Source organism: Malurus melanocephalus, unplaced genomic scaffold (assembly GCF_030028575.1).
Source record: "Malurus melanocephalus ecotype Western Australia unplaced genomic scaffold, MMel_1.1 scaffold_18, whole genome shotgun sequence".
NCBI classification, from domain to species: domain Eukaryota; kingdom Metazoa; phylum Chordata; class Aves; order Passeriformes; family Maluridae; genus Malurus; species Malurus melanocephalus.
Window position 1 is genome coordinate 437922 of NW_026623250.1, and position 14792 is coordinate 452713.

The 14792-nt window shown below is 35.9% G+C and overlaps 1 protein-coding gene across 2 annotated transcripts in view; it reads right to left on the bottom strand.

Annotated features, from left to right (window-relative positions):
• Positions 1 to 1543: 1543 nt before the first annotated feature.
• NLN (neurolysin) overlaps positions 1544 to 14792 on the bottom strand; it is a 38746-nt gene continuing 25497 nt past the window's right edge. Inside the window, exons 9-14 of one of the 2 annotated variants that reach the window (XR_008967016.1) lie at positions 13725 to 13926; positions 9964 to 10150; positions 8720 to 8848; positions 8160 to 8296; positions 2644 to 4775; positions 1544 to 1629 (exon numbers count right to left, since the gene is read on the bottom strand). Coding sequence is in view for 1 of the 2 variants with exons in the window: in XM_057389619.1 (XP_057245602.1) it covers positions 4641 to 4775; positions 8160 to 8296; positions 8720 to 8848; positions 9964 to 10150; positions 13725 to 13926 (790 nt within the window). In the remaining variant the exon portion in view is untranslated. Of the gene's footprint in view, positions 1630 to 2154; positions 4776 to 8159; positions 8297 to 8719; positions 8849 to 9963; positions 10151 to 13724; positions 13927 to 14792 lie in introns of those variants that run through there. The other variant, XM_057389619.1, reaches the window with a different exon arrangement.

The following is a 14792-nucleotide window of genomic DNA, read 5'->3' on the forward strand; positions in this document are numbered from 1 at the left end:
TACAACACATTGCTTCTTTGTAAATGCAGAAGAGAAACTGAATTAAACATTGTCTTGGTTATCATTTGCTATATTAGCATTTCCATCCACTGAAGGGTCTGTAAAACAAAAGGAATTTAATTGTTCTTAATTCATTAAGATATACATATTATTTGCTATAAGACTTTTATCAATTTTTATTTTCCTTGACAGTCTTAGCCTTCTTTATAACTTTTAACACTTTACAATTCCTCATTTTATAACTATTTCCTACTTTTGGCTACCCACTTCTGTTTTGTTTATTTTTAATTGCTGTTTTTACTGGTGAGCAGATTGGTTTTTAGTCAGAATTTTTCACAAAAATTTTGAAGTTGTGAAATTATGGGATTTTTGCCAATTGAATTCCAAATACTACTTTTCATTCACAAATTAAAAAAAAATAACAATAATTTTACTCATTGATTCTTTTAACATTGATATTTTTAACCTTTTCAATTCATCAGGAGTATAGAGCAAATGTTGGTTGAGTCTATACTCTGTTAATCAATACTGAACAAAATTAGGTCACAATTCTTGGTTTCTAGGCAACCACTTACTTYCAATTCATTTACTTAATGTGTCTTTATCTATTCTAATGAGGTCTAAAATAGATTGACTGCTGCTTGGGACCACATCTTTAGTATCATCTACAATTCTTACACTGGACAGTGATGATTAGCTGTACAGTATTTCTGGCACAGGCCCCACAGGCTGAACTTCCCCAAAAACTTCTTTTCTTCCACTAGAAGAATCTATTATTTAAATTATATTATTGAAGAAAATGGCGGTGAATCAAAAGGTTAATCTGCAGATGTCTGGAAGAAGTCAAGTTCTCAGGTAACATGCCAGTGCACAGTTTCATGTTCTTTGGCCTGCAAGAACAGAAATCTATTCATAGAAAAGCATATCTTGTTTCTAATTCATTAAACAATGAAAAGCATTCAAATAGCCTTTCATAAATCACTATACACCAAGTTAGTCTTCTTCCTGCTACCTGCCTCTGACATCCACTTCAACCCTTCTACAAYTATTGTCAAAGCATACTTCTCCAACTTCATCCTTCCATGTTTCTTTCCTTCCTTTTCCTCTGCCTTGAGTACCAAAAACCTGCTGATGTCTACCCTCTTCAATGCCTATCAATAATCACCTATCATTCAAACAGCTTCCAGAAAACCCCTCCAGTAATCTCCATTTAACTCAAGTACCTTCCACTACCTCCAAAGATATCTGAATATTGTTTCATTTTTTTCAGAGAGAAGCATAACAACCAATAACCACCATGTCTCACCCGGCAAAGTTTAAACCTCTAGTCCAGGCTGTTTTTTACCATTTAGGTTTGATCACTTGGCTGGCAGGCAATCCAGAAAGAGCCCACATGATGAACCTACGTCAGACAACTGGATGGCAGGGGCTGCTGAGGCCATCACCTATGCATCTCGTGACGAAGTCGCACGCTCAGACCATTCCATCCTTTACAGTGAAGCAACAGAAAGCCATTGCCTGTTATCCAGTTACTCAGTGGATAACAGGCACTCTCTCCCAGGTCTCTGATTTCACCCTTTCACTTTCCTTTGAAGTTTTTATTGCGAAGCCCAAGTCCAATCTGAATTTCTAAGACAAGAAAATAATAATTCTAAATTCAGTGAAATTCTAAGAAGATACCGTACTAACGTTAAAAGGAAGCTGTTTGTTACAGACAAAAACTACAAATTACTTTCTTGTTTATGACAGTGAATACTTGAAGTTGGGTTGAAGTAAACTGAGGCTTTCTAGTTTTGAAATTTAATTCAGTGGAAGCTATTCTAGCAACTCTAGAATAGTCAGACATCTTGGCATGGCTTCATATATGTGATTGTTTCCTACAGTGTCAAGGTAATTGGATCTTGTTCCCAAATCTGAAGAAGTGTTCCTGGGGGACTCCATATCACAGCCTTCAGATAGTGTCAGAAAATGCTTCTTCCTAATCMAAGTTTTATACCTATTATAGACAGGTGCAGAAACAGGAAATATGTTTTTCTCCAGGTTACTTTCCCATTCCAAGACCAGATATTTATAATTGAAAATGTGAACATGGATTTCATAGAATCACAGAATAACTTTTAGTTGGAAAGGAAAAATCATTTAAACCAACCCAAATTTAATTCAAAAAGCTCCACAAAGCCAATATAAAACTTAGCAGAGAAGTTTGATATGTTACCACATGAACATTTCATAAGCAATTCAGAACATAACCATTAGTCTTCTGTGTTGAGTGTAGTTTTAGCCATAGGCTGATCTGACTCTTTTGGAACAGATATGGGACATAACAATTTCATTTGTAGTTACAATATGGTTCAGTTTCTTCCTCCCTACACACAGGGACATCCGTTTGCTGCTAATATAACTGTACAATCACACAGGCATTTTCAAACACAAGAAACAGCACATGTTCTCCTGCACTTCCATACCTTGGCTACTCTAGATTGTACAGCCCACAAACACACATTAAAGAGTAAGAAAATGCAAAAGTCAATTAAATTGTCATAATTACCATCCGTAGTCTTCTAAAGCTAACTTTTAAMTCACCATATGACTTCTGATCACTGYRTATTTTTGTCTACAATTACTGTACTTAAAATTATTTACCTTGATCCAAGACTGCTGATTTATGTAGAGAAAGGTCTCCCTCATGTGGAAATCTGCCTACCAACTGTAAAACAGAAACTGCATTTTGCTTCTTAATAGAGGTTTCATTGCTTAGATTTGCAGATTCGTTTGGGGAAAGTATCACTCAGTATATGTTTTACAATTTTTTCATTCTTTGGAGCTGTCATTACAGTGTGAAAGAAAAAAAACATAAGACAGAATCACAAGAATTAAACACTTATAAAAAGACAGCAAAATACTGTAAGCAAAAGAATGTAAAGGAAACCAATCTAGGCAAAATTAATAGGTTTTGGGATAATCTTGTGTTCATCTGGTTCCTCAGCTTTCCATTCTGGCCATGCTGAATGCTGTTCAAGATGTTCTTACACATGACGGAGCAGAACTGTGGCCTAAAACTGTAACTGACTACAAGAGTCTGGTGTGTGGTCTGGTAAGACTATAAAGTTAGTCTGTTTTGGCTACAAATAGGTATGATTCCTCACATCTAACTGCTGCAGTTCAAAGATCAGATCTTTCAAATGTTCCATTTCAGAAACTAATTAGGCACATTTTTAACTCCCCAGTGTGAATGCTTTAAAAGAACAAAGAGAAGCAAAAAATAAAGTTTCTCACTTTCAGAAACACTCACAAATAGTGAGAACATACCCAATTGTCAGGTATTTTCCACCAAAACAAATCGACAGATTTGACCCAAAGTGAATGATATCAGTTTTCTTTTGCTAGAGAAATAAATCTTTTGAGTTGACCAGGCGCATTTTCTTATTTCCCTGTTTCACAGAAAATAAAAATACCAACTATGATTACAGTTGCAATTCAAATGTCTAAAATATAATGACTAGTAAACAAAATTAAAAAGTTGTTTATATACATGCTGTAATAATAAAACCACAGTAAGATATGATACCTAAGACAWGAAAAGTCCACTTGGATTAACAGCTTTATTTAGATGGTGTAGGCTTGRCTTGCAAGATTTTTTTTTCTTGATTTTGCAGAAAAACTGCAGAATAATTCCTTGATTACTTTCACACTCCCACTGCTGAAATCCTTAAATCTATTGCACTTTTTTGTAGCATCTTTGCATGCTACACTGGAAAGGAACAGAAAAACTTTTAATTGACTTTTATCATTCCCATCACGGAGATCTTRTTTTCTTCCTTCCTTATTTATATCTCAAAATACTTAACAAACCAACTGAAGCAATTATAATTGCTCAAGTACAACATTACTGTGCCAGTGTTAATATAATTTGGAAAACAAAGACCTGATTTTTGTTCAACAACAGAAAAGAAAAARTAGCGGAAGAACTGATAAAAGTCACAGATTTTGGCTGATTCTTTTTTCCTTTTTAGTTATATTATTTAAGCATATAAATGGTACAAAAATTTAACATGCATCAGAATTAAGTCTTAAAGCATCAACAAACATCTCTGCTGTCAAGTCATCTGCAGCAGTTCTCAATCTTGCGATTTGTCAGGTAGCTAGACTGAGCCCAAACAATGACAAAATCAAATATACTTCCTCTCCATCAGAGACACTGACGAGCAACCAATACAACAGAGAAYAGAGAATAGACAATAAGAATGAATGTGTGCTTTATTGCTGGTAGTGTCTTTTTTATCCCCTTCAGTTTTAAAATTCATTCACAAGACATAATTTAAGTGCATCTATTAAAAGAGAAACAAGGCATTAATTCCTCATACTGCTTAGCATTAATTAGTACTATTTCAAAACAATTTTAAAAAAATTACCATCCAAATTCCTCAGCTTCTGCACATTTCAAATTTTTTTTTTTCCCTGATGTGCTGGATTTTGTCCTATGAAATTTTTTAAAAAGTCAAATTTTTATTTATACAATTTTAAAAAATCATCAAAAAATGACCCTAGTTTCCCTAGACTGATACACAGTTAAAATGTGAATTACACTGACGTTTCCAGCTCATTCCATACTTATATGTCATTACAAAGGAATCATAACTTTACTGAACATGTAATCCCTTACTCAACAGGAAAGCCCTCTGGCTTGGTTTACGCTCCAAGAAATTTTGTAGCATATCCATTCCATCCAAAGATCCTCCAGGTTTCAAAATGAGGTTTCTGTACTTCATCCCAGCCTGATAGAAGGTAAAAAAGAATGTCAGTACACCTTATCTTGCCAACTGCCTCTTTTTCTGCATTTGTTGCATGTTTAAAAATCTACTCAGGATAAAACAACTTTCCTCCTTTCAGGTTTTCCTAATACCAAATTAGGATATAACAAGATATATCACAAGTATCATTTAGATCTGCTGGAAGAACTCAAGAGAACAGAAACTTGACCAGTTATAAAGAAATTATTTTTCTTGTGGTTTTACACTGGTTTTGAAGCTATGATCACAACTTGTCTGGCAGACATTCTATAAAGCATAACAAACATACAACCTCCTCAAAATCTTCAGTGAAGGATTATCCCTGTGACTGACAGGCAGGAAGAGAGAACCCAAAATAATTTCTCTCCCTGACGATTTCTCTTTCTTTTATCTCTRTTTAGAGAACAGAAATGGTACTTCAGAGGTAAGATAGGTATAGCACAGTGGAATGGCACACCCATAGAATATACACRATCGTACATACCACACATACAAACATGTCTAACTCACCTATTAAAGTACTTTACAGAAAATGAGACTTAACTCAGGTTTTAATTTCAGGAAGAAACATTATTATTGCTTCAGAAAGAATGGATTCCTTTAAAAACATGAAGTTTCTAGGCAACAGTAAGTAACTGAAGTTTCTTAGCAAGAAGTTTTATTTGAAAGAACATCATATATATGGAGAATTCTGGGGTTCTGAGACATGAATATAAATGAGAAAATGTTATTTAGCACGCAGATGTCCCAGATGCTTCTGATATTGAAGAAGACAAYGTTCTTCCTTTTAGAATAATTTAATATACACATATGCCTTTCTCCCACAACTCAAMAGCACGACAGTTTCCTCACTGTACTGTAAAAACAAGCATAGGTGTTTTTCAGTGATGGACCTCCATGACTTAATTGAACTACCAGTCACATTGCTGGAAYTACAGCTGGAAAAATCAAAAATAAAATAAAAACAAATCATAATTATTTTTAAAACCCTCCCTGATGCATCACTTACACTTCACTATTTGTGTTAGTTTCCTGAACATTAGCAGCAAATAAATATATTGTTCCTTGTAGTTAAAAAATATTATTTGAGTAGACATGAGTCTTTGCTTTTGCCCCCTCAGAGCCAGAATACTGCTGAGTTTTAGGGAGACCAGAAGTTATTTCAGATACTGTGCAAGAATTGAGGAGTGTGGCTACCAATTAAGTTAGAGTTACTTGTTTGCTGAAGAATTTTTATAGATTCAGTCTCTGGAATTAGGTTGTATAACAGCTGCTCAAAATAGGAGAGGTTTTATTCAAACAGGAAGAAGTAGGCCAAACTTCTGAAAGCCCGAATCATAATAACATAACCATTTTTGTTTTCTACTTTTCTGAAGGCTAGTCTAAATCTAGATATAATGAAGTATGAATAACTACAAAAAATATACTGGTATCTGGTATTTGTTTGTACAAAAATGTTTGYCCCATCCTGTGGGTTGCTATCACACTTTGTTGGGTAAAAAGAGAACTAATTTGAAAAGACAGCATTGAAGAGGGAAAAAACTCTCCAGARCCACTCCTAAAGTTATATCAACATTCATGCAAAGTGTTTGTGCACACATACGCTAGAGAGCAATGACCCACAAAAATAATCAATTTTCTTCCTCACTTCTGAGCCTGGATAACATGCTTCACAACAAAAGAGGCACTAGTTGGCTTTCAGCTGTTCCACAAAAATATTTACTGTTAATTAATTAACAAAGCCTCCCRTGCACAGGCAAAGAAAACAAAAATCCTCACGGAAAATCAGAACAAAAGGCATCCCTCAGGAGAAGAAAAGATAAAAGAACAATTTTGGCAAACTAYAGATTAGGGTTTTGACTATTCAGTCACTCAAAACAGATTTCTGAGACTGAAGAGTAAAACAGACAGAACAAAAGTGGGATGACACTGAAGGGATGTGGGCATGTCAGAACACAAAACTGACACTAAGTCCCACAGGTTTGGCACCAGCACCCTTTACCATGTTTTCTTAATGCTAACAGTTGTAGAAAGCAGCAAGTCTGACCCCTCCTGAAATACAATTTTTAAGATCCATATGAACAACATTTCTTTGAAAGTTATTTTATTTACTCATTTAACTTGATACTTCTTTTCAACTGCTTTTACTTATGAGTGACAAGATTACCAATGAATATGCAGGTATGCTTATTCTCACATGAACCTATCATGTCCCAATCGCTTCAAGATCAATTGTAACCTCCAAACCTACGTCACTTCTTCTCTCAAACAGTGAAGTTGGCAGCTTTTCTTCATAAAACTCCTTTTGGGTTTTGTTGGCCTAACCGCTACCATGGTTTCCCAGCCCTACCCCACCTGCTATGTGGATTCCTCTCTTTGTCTGGGTCAAAGTCTAATCTTGTTTACTGTCTCCACAGTCTAGAGGGATGGACAGTTCTGAAAGTTCTGGGTGGTGTAAAAAGGACAGGGAGGAGAGAAGGCAAATTCCAGGAGAGGAAAAGGACAGACACGCATTTTCTACTCCTTCTTTTATTTCTCTCTTTTATATTTCTATTGAAAGGAAGAACTAGTGATGGCAGTTGAATCAAGAACACAGTTAAGAGGATCAGGAAAACCAAAAGGTCTTTTCCATCACAGAATTAATCTATCTCATCTGCAGCACCTCAGCTCAAGTCTAACACTATAATCTCTGAAAAACATTGCCAGAATTTGCACGACTACTAAACATGTCACTAATTATCCTTTTTTTCTGCTGGAGGCAGAAGATGGTGGAGAATTACACAAGGGAAAAAAAGAGCCAGTAAATCTAGAATCTCTTAATGATTTGGACTTCAAASGGGACTTGGGAGTTAAACTGAAGATGAAAAAATTTTGACATTCTGCTGTGCTGTGACAGAGAAAGCTCAAATTAAATCCAGTTTTCTAAACAGTAGCTACATAAAAGGACCACACAGTTGAGGTACACAAAATGTAATGGAACAATGGAAATGTGAAAGAGACCAAGCATCACTATAATACAGGTTTCACAGCAGACCAACATGCATCTGCTCTTGCAATGGAGGAATGTCTTTTCAGTCTAAAATTACAGAGGAAGGCATTAGAAAAAGCAACACAATATCTTAAAATTGCTATAGTATTAAAGATATGATGACTATGATGATGCTAGAATTGTACTAAAATCAACCGCTCTTGGAAATTTAAAGATGATTTCATAAAAGTTACTTTTACACCTTTTTTTGTTATCAATCTCAACCTGACAGGTACAGAAGTAGTACTTGAGATGGTAAACTTATGGATCATGACAGCAATAAATGTGGTTTCAAYGACAAAGTGCAACAGAAGTTTTATGAAAAAGTATTCATCACCTACCTTTGGATTCATTATTCCTTCTTGCTTAAAGCAGCTATAAAAGATATCCATGGAAAACACTTCACTCCACAGGTATCCATAGTACTGACCATCATAACCACCTGCCAAATGTCCAAAAGTAGCCGGCATGTTTGTTCCTTGAAAAGCAGATTAACTTCAAGTTATTAAAATCAAATGCAGACATTTCTTTGATGTATACAGTACTTCAACAACAAGTTACTAAGGAATTTATATCAACTACTTTTAATCAAAAGGGTCTGAATATGCCTCAAAGTATTGGACATACTCTATTGAAAACAAATTAAACCTAATTTCCCATATTGAGCTACTTTTACATCCAACATAGATGTGACATAACATCTAAGTTTTATATTTACCCTAATCTTCCYTCAGCAGAGATCATTAAGATCACCCTAAGTTTCAAAATAATGATTTAAGCTTCATAAAGTAGATTATTCCATAAACAAATCTGGTCTTTGTGTGCCAAAATTATTGGGAAAGAAAGTCATGTTACATCAAACCATTTTGACATGCTGTGTAAAAGCWTCAAACTGACATACCTGGGCTTGCAGGAATTCCTAGAATCTCCACACAGTATTTAGCATATTCATCTGCTGGGTCAACAGACAGCTTTGTATGCAATGCCTGGTCAACTTTGCTCAGAACAATCTGACGAAGGGTTAGAAGGCCTAATTGAGTAAAAACATTTAATTAACCAGCATCAAAATAGCTGGAGTTTCATTTACATCTTTCCTTCAAAGATCTCAGCAGGCATACTACATTATTAGAATTTTGGAGTTACATCATTTCCATCAGAATCACTCCAGTTACAAAGGGTTGAGAGGCATGTTAATAAAGGAATTACCATGCTAAGCTCCATATTTTCAAATGTAATTTTCCTCACAGATCAAAACTAAAATAAAGCAGATATTTTAAAAGCCAATTTTAATATTTAAAATATTTTCAGCTGTTGTCGTTTACCATATACAATTTCAATCAGGGCCTGCACAGTAGATCTACCCTAAGACACTTCAAAGGACATCAAGAACTGCTGCTGCAGCTGCTCCATGTTTTTTTTAAAGAAGCAACAAGATGTGAACCTTTACTCAGACAAATCGCTTATGCAGCTAGACTCTATCCAAGCCACAAGGACAAAGACTTCTTGTTCAGGATAGGAAAGCAGTTTGAAATCAACAGGAGTTAATTGTACCATAAATGAGAAGATCACACTACAAGAGTGAAGAGGTGGGAGTGATAGAGTAGTAATGACATGATGGGTAATGACAAGAGATTACGATCTTAGTTTGGAAATACATGATAGGTCTACAACAGTTCTGTCTGGTATATATTATGTCTGTTCAGTAAATTCRTGAATAACTTTCGTATCTGTCAAGTGTCGCATGCAAATCAAATGTAGACAATACATATATTCATGCACAGTGCCTGCTCTGGAGTACAAATAAGATAACCAAAAACCCACAAAAACCACACCAGACCACCCTCCTTCACCTACCACACAACACACCACGAACRAAATTGGTAGGTTAAAAAGTTACATGGACTGGAAAGGTATTTTAGTCAATTACATAGCCTGGAAAATCAGAGCAACTACTGTTCCTGCAAAGAGTTCTATCTGCCATCATAGCCTTTATTAGTGGGGGTACCCACGCAAATACACCCAGAAAGACAGTGATACGTGTACACAAGAGTACATAAGCTATTTAAWAATGCTTGTTGTGTTTGTCAGGTTTTTTAATTATATACTTTTATACATACACTGTGGGAAGAAAAGGCAGAAATATACCTGTATTAGCAAGCCTAGAGGCAGCAAGTTTCTCAAGGAGAGTGTCTCCAACATGCGTCGCATCTTTATAATGTCTTGACATCTGTTGTAGTGGCTCTTTTTCCCACACCCARTTCTCAAACATTTGCGAAGGTACTTCTACAAAGTCTGTTTCCACATTAGTTCCACTAAACCTTGCAAAATCAGTCTAGAAAAAAAGCCATTGAATTAAATTAAAATAGAAGCCAAGATTTCTAAAMGAATGTAAGATTTCAGGTGTCAAAATTTCAGTTTAAATCACAGCAAAAGAAATAATTTGAACGGACCAATAATAATAATAGTAATAAATTAAAATGAAATGTAAACAAAGGAGGAAAAAGATCAGATATAAGACTATTACCAAGGAATAAAGTACATTACTCAATAGTTATATTCATTAATGCGGTTATATCAGAATATCTACTTGTGTGGAACAGTACTTAAATTTGTTTAGTATTATTCWTTTTTACCTTTTAGGTTATGACAGCAATACAAATGTTTTCATGCTGTCTTGTGACAAGGATATAATTTGTCAATTATTAGARAATTCTGTTGTACTACCCCAAAGTAAAACAATAAACTCCAACTCCCCTTTAAAAAGTTTATGGTATTGCAGTCTACCACAATGATTCACAGACTTTAATTAACCATCTTATTCTAGTAAATGTTGTCCTATTTAGTTTGTAATATATGTGGCAAACATATGGCACAATTTCTTTAGCCAGTAATAGATGGACTGAATTTACTAAATCTTAGCAACCTTATCCATGAATAGTTTTCAAATGTGACACTTCGATAAAAGAATCTTTCCTCTGAAAGCTAAGCACATTAGAACTTTTTGTTCTTTATTTTAGTATCAGCAATAACTTCATGCTTAAGAAGCTCCCCCAATAATAATTTTGAAGAAAAGTTTGTACATTTAAGAATCTTTATTACAATATATTCCAAATCCAAATATTTCTAAAAAGTCATCTCTGAAATTATTTGGTGTCATAGAATCACAGCATTGTAAAGGTTAGAAAATACTTTTAAGATTATCGAGTACAACCACCAACCCAGCATCAACACCATGTTCACCATTAAGCTGTTGACCCATGTCCTCAGGGACCATATCCACATGTTTTTAAATGCTTCCAGGGATTCTGAGTCCATCATTTCCCAGCTCCCTCAACTGCTCCTCACAGGACTTGTGCTCCAGGCCCTTCACCAGGTCTGTTGCCCTTCTCTGGATGTGCTCCAGCACCAGAATGACYCTCCTGAACTGAGTGCCCAGAGCTGAACACAGGGTTTGAGGTGTGGCCCCAGTAGTGCCAGGACAGGGGGACAATCCCTGTCCTGCTCCTGCTGGCCACACCATTGCTGATCCAGGCCAGGATGCCATTGGCCTTCTTGGCCACCTGGGCACACCCTGGCTCATGTTCAGCCGCTGTCACCAGCACCCCCAGGTCCTTTTCCYSTGGGCAGCTTTCCAGCCACTCTGCCCCAGCCTGTGGCACTGCCTGGGGTTGTKGTGACCCAAGGGCAGGACCCAAGAACAAGCCTTTGTTGAACCTTATGCAACTGGTCTGCCTGCATCCCTCTGCAGAGCCTTCCTAACACCACTCTGCCCTTTTCTTGCAATAAGTCTATCTCCTCTTGCCAGACCAATTTTGTATTTTTTCCCTTCCCATTAACATACCAATGAAACATTTTAAGTGCTAAAAAATTTTCACTGTCCTTTCTAAGAAYTGTTGACATTCTTACAATCCATCCTACACCTGGATATTCATAGGATTTCAGGCTTTTGAGCTTACTTTMTTGCAGGGTTATCAAAAAAAGCATGTATAACACAGCACACAAACTTGAACTAACATCTGTGTTGCATGTGTCTTCCTCTCACATGTTTAGAAGACCAACACAAAAGGATAAAACTTTTGATTTTGTTTACTCTTGCAGGCTGCTCAAATTCATAGTTGTAACAGGCTRGCCCTTCTTCCTGTCCTTGCTGAATAGCAGCTATGAAGAAAAACTAAGAAGCATCAGGGAAACACCATCTTTTTCAGGGAAGAAATGATGATAGAAGTGGCTAGACCAAAAGGCAAGTGGCCTTCAGATACCTTCATTTGTATTACCTTCAGGTAATACACAAGTGCACCACGCTAACAAAACACACCAAGACATTCGGTTCAAGTTATTTCAAGAGCTCTCCTTCCTGAACAGCATAAACAAATSCCCTCTCTGCCCTGATCTCACTCTCCAACAGTATATCTTACTTTTCCAGTGTATTACACAGAATATCATACCTTTACCAACAGCTTAGAAGCTCCCTCCCAGTCTCACCCTTGCATAGCATTTAAATGGCAAGTCTTAACATGCTTAAACAAATCATCATATGAAATGAGACAGTGCTCTATGCACACAAATTCCGAGGACAGGATGTTCTTATGTGGGACTAGCAAGTTTGCACACAGGCAAATAACTATTTACATACAATACAGGAAAAGTACATATGGCAGCTGGGAACACAGAAAACACCAGAGCAGTGTGAGAGACAACTGAAAAGCAAGCCTCCCTGATCCACCTGCAATTCCATAGCAACTGAGGCACATACTCATTGGAATTGTTGGCTTTGGCTGTCCCAAAGGGACTCAAAACACCCAGGCACATCCTCATGATTGTCAAAATGTTGTCAGTTCTGTACTGTTTTATACCAATGCCAAATGTGCTGCATTTATAAACAACCTTCTATATTGTCCAGGTTTCATTCCTCAATTTTTTACATCAGAAACACTTATCACAAGATAAAGATGATAAAATAATAATTATATTTTTACCTTTAAGATGATTAAAAAATATCTAAGAAAGCCTACCTACTAATTAACTCTGGATTTAATACATGGATTTCTATGATGACATTGTTTCTTTATAGCGCAGTCCCAGTCTCTAGGATCGTGGTCAAGAATTAAAATCTAATGTGGGTTGTTTTTGCTTGATTTTATTATTTGGTATTTGTTTATACAGAAGACAAAAGAAGTGCTACACAAAATCTGAATTTGTAGATAACTACGTGAATTTTTTGGTGTGTGAATACTGACACTTATCTCTTTCTGAAATATAAAATTTTCGTTAGACTAATGATTTATCATCTGGCAGAATCAATTACACATGTAAGTAAAAATTAAAACAGCAATTTTATGACTTTATTGGTATCTTGATGGAAAATCTGAAAATATCTTCAGTTCCTGCTGGTCACTGCAATAAACCTAACCTGTCAGATATGAAAGAAATAAAATGGTTCAGGCAAGACCTGTTTTATGATGGTGATGTCAAGAGTGACAGCTCTCACCAGCACTAAATGCCAAAATGCTGGAGGTCATCTAGCTTCAGAAACTATTTTCATTTTTAGGCACATTTTTTTTCCTAATACCTAGAGTGAAACTAGAAGTAATATAAAGCCCTCCGAATGAAGCCTTGACTGAGCATCTTCTCACCTTACACTTGTACCTGTCGTGAGTGAATAGACTTCTACATGAAGGAAATGCAAAAGTACATATTCCTACGAAAATGTTTTTCATAAGAAGGTATATTCATGGTTACAATTTTAAATAAATATTAAAACAAAAAATGAACCTGATGCTTCAAAAAATAATCAGAACTCTGCATAAATGCTTTACTTAAATTAGAAACCACCAAAATAGATATATCTTGCTTTGAGACAGCGGAGAAACAAGGAAGTCTTACACTGGAATAGAAACATCACTCACCTGTGCACATATCTGATGCATTACGTGACCAAATTCATGGAAGTAAGTCTTTACTTCGTCATGTCGCAGCAAGGATGGAAGGCCCGATGCTGGTTTTGTGAAGTTGGTTACCAGAGCAGCTACAGACATCAATCTGCTGCCATCACCGAGAAGACAGCCRGGCTGTAGACCAAAGCAGGCTGCATGCCCATACTTCCCCTCTCTGTACAAGAAAATACATCAGACACTATCTTCAACCACAAGCCTGCTCATCAGAATGGCGAAGCCCATTCATGAGCAGGGACAATTGGTCAGTGTCTCTTACACAAAGTTTTACATGAAAAATGTGCATCTTTTCATGACTTCTAAGACTTGCTAAATTAAGAGCACAATGGAATAGAAGTCCCTTTACTCTCAGACTGGAATCACACCATTTACAGATTCCCGGCAGCATTTAAAGAATCTATTTTTTACTGAAATGCTGAAGTTAGATATACTTCAGATGTCAACTGTGTTTTAAACTGCTGCTGCAACAGKAAGGACTACATTCTTATGCAGTGTTTTTTCTTAATTACAGGAGGCAAAAGAATAGAGCACATTGCATTTTCACTGTGACACAAATGTTAAAAGAAAAATTATTTTGAAATTTTTGCCCTAAACTATTCAGTTACGGCATTAAGTCAGAGTTACTAACACATACCTTCAGCAATTCACATGATATATGTAAATGTGGAAGCAGGTAAAGAGGTGAAGGAGATAGGCATGTTACTGTAGAAAGATCAATTTATGCACTAATATATTGAGTAATCTAATTTTCTTAGGCCAGAAGACCTTTAATAAACTTTCATTAGAAAAGAATAGCAGCAAATTTATAAAATGATAAATACTAATCTAAAAAACCCTACACCAAAGCAAATAAAAAACAGCGACCAATAGCCAAAAAGGACCACACAATAAAGGAAAAAAAAGGACAGAATAAATCCTGTCAAATCAGTCTAGTCTCCGAATCTTTGACAAAACACAGATAATGCTGTAAATAGTTACAAAGAGAGCTGGAAAGCTACAGAGATCAACATGGAAGTAAATCTG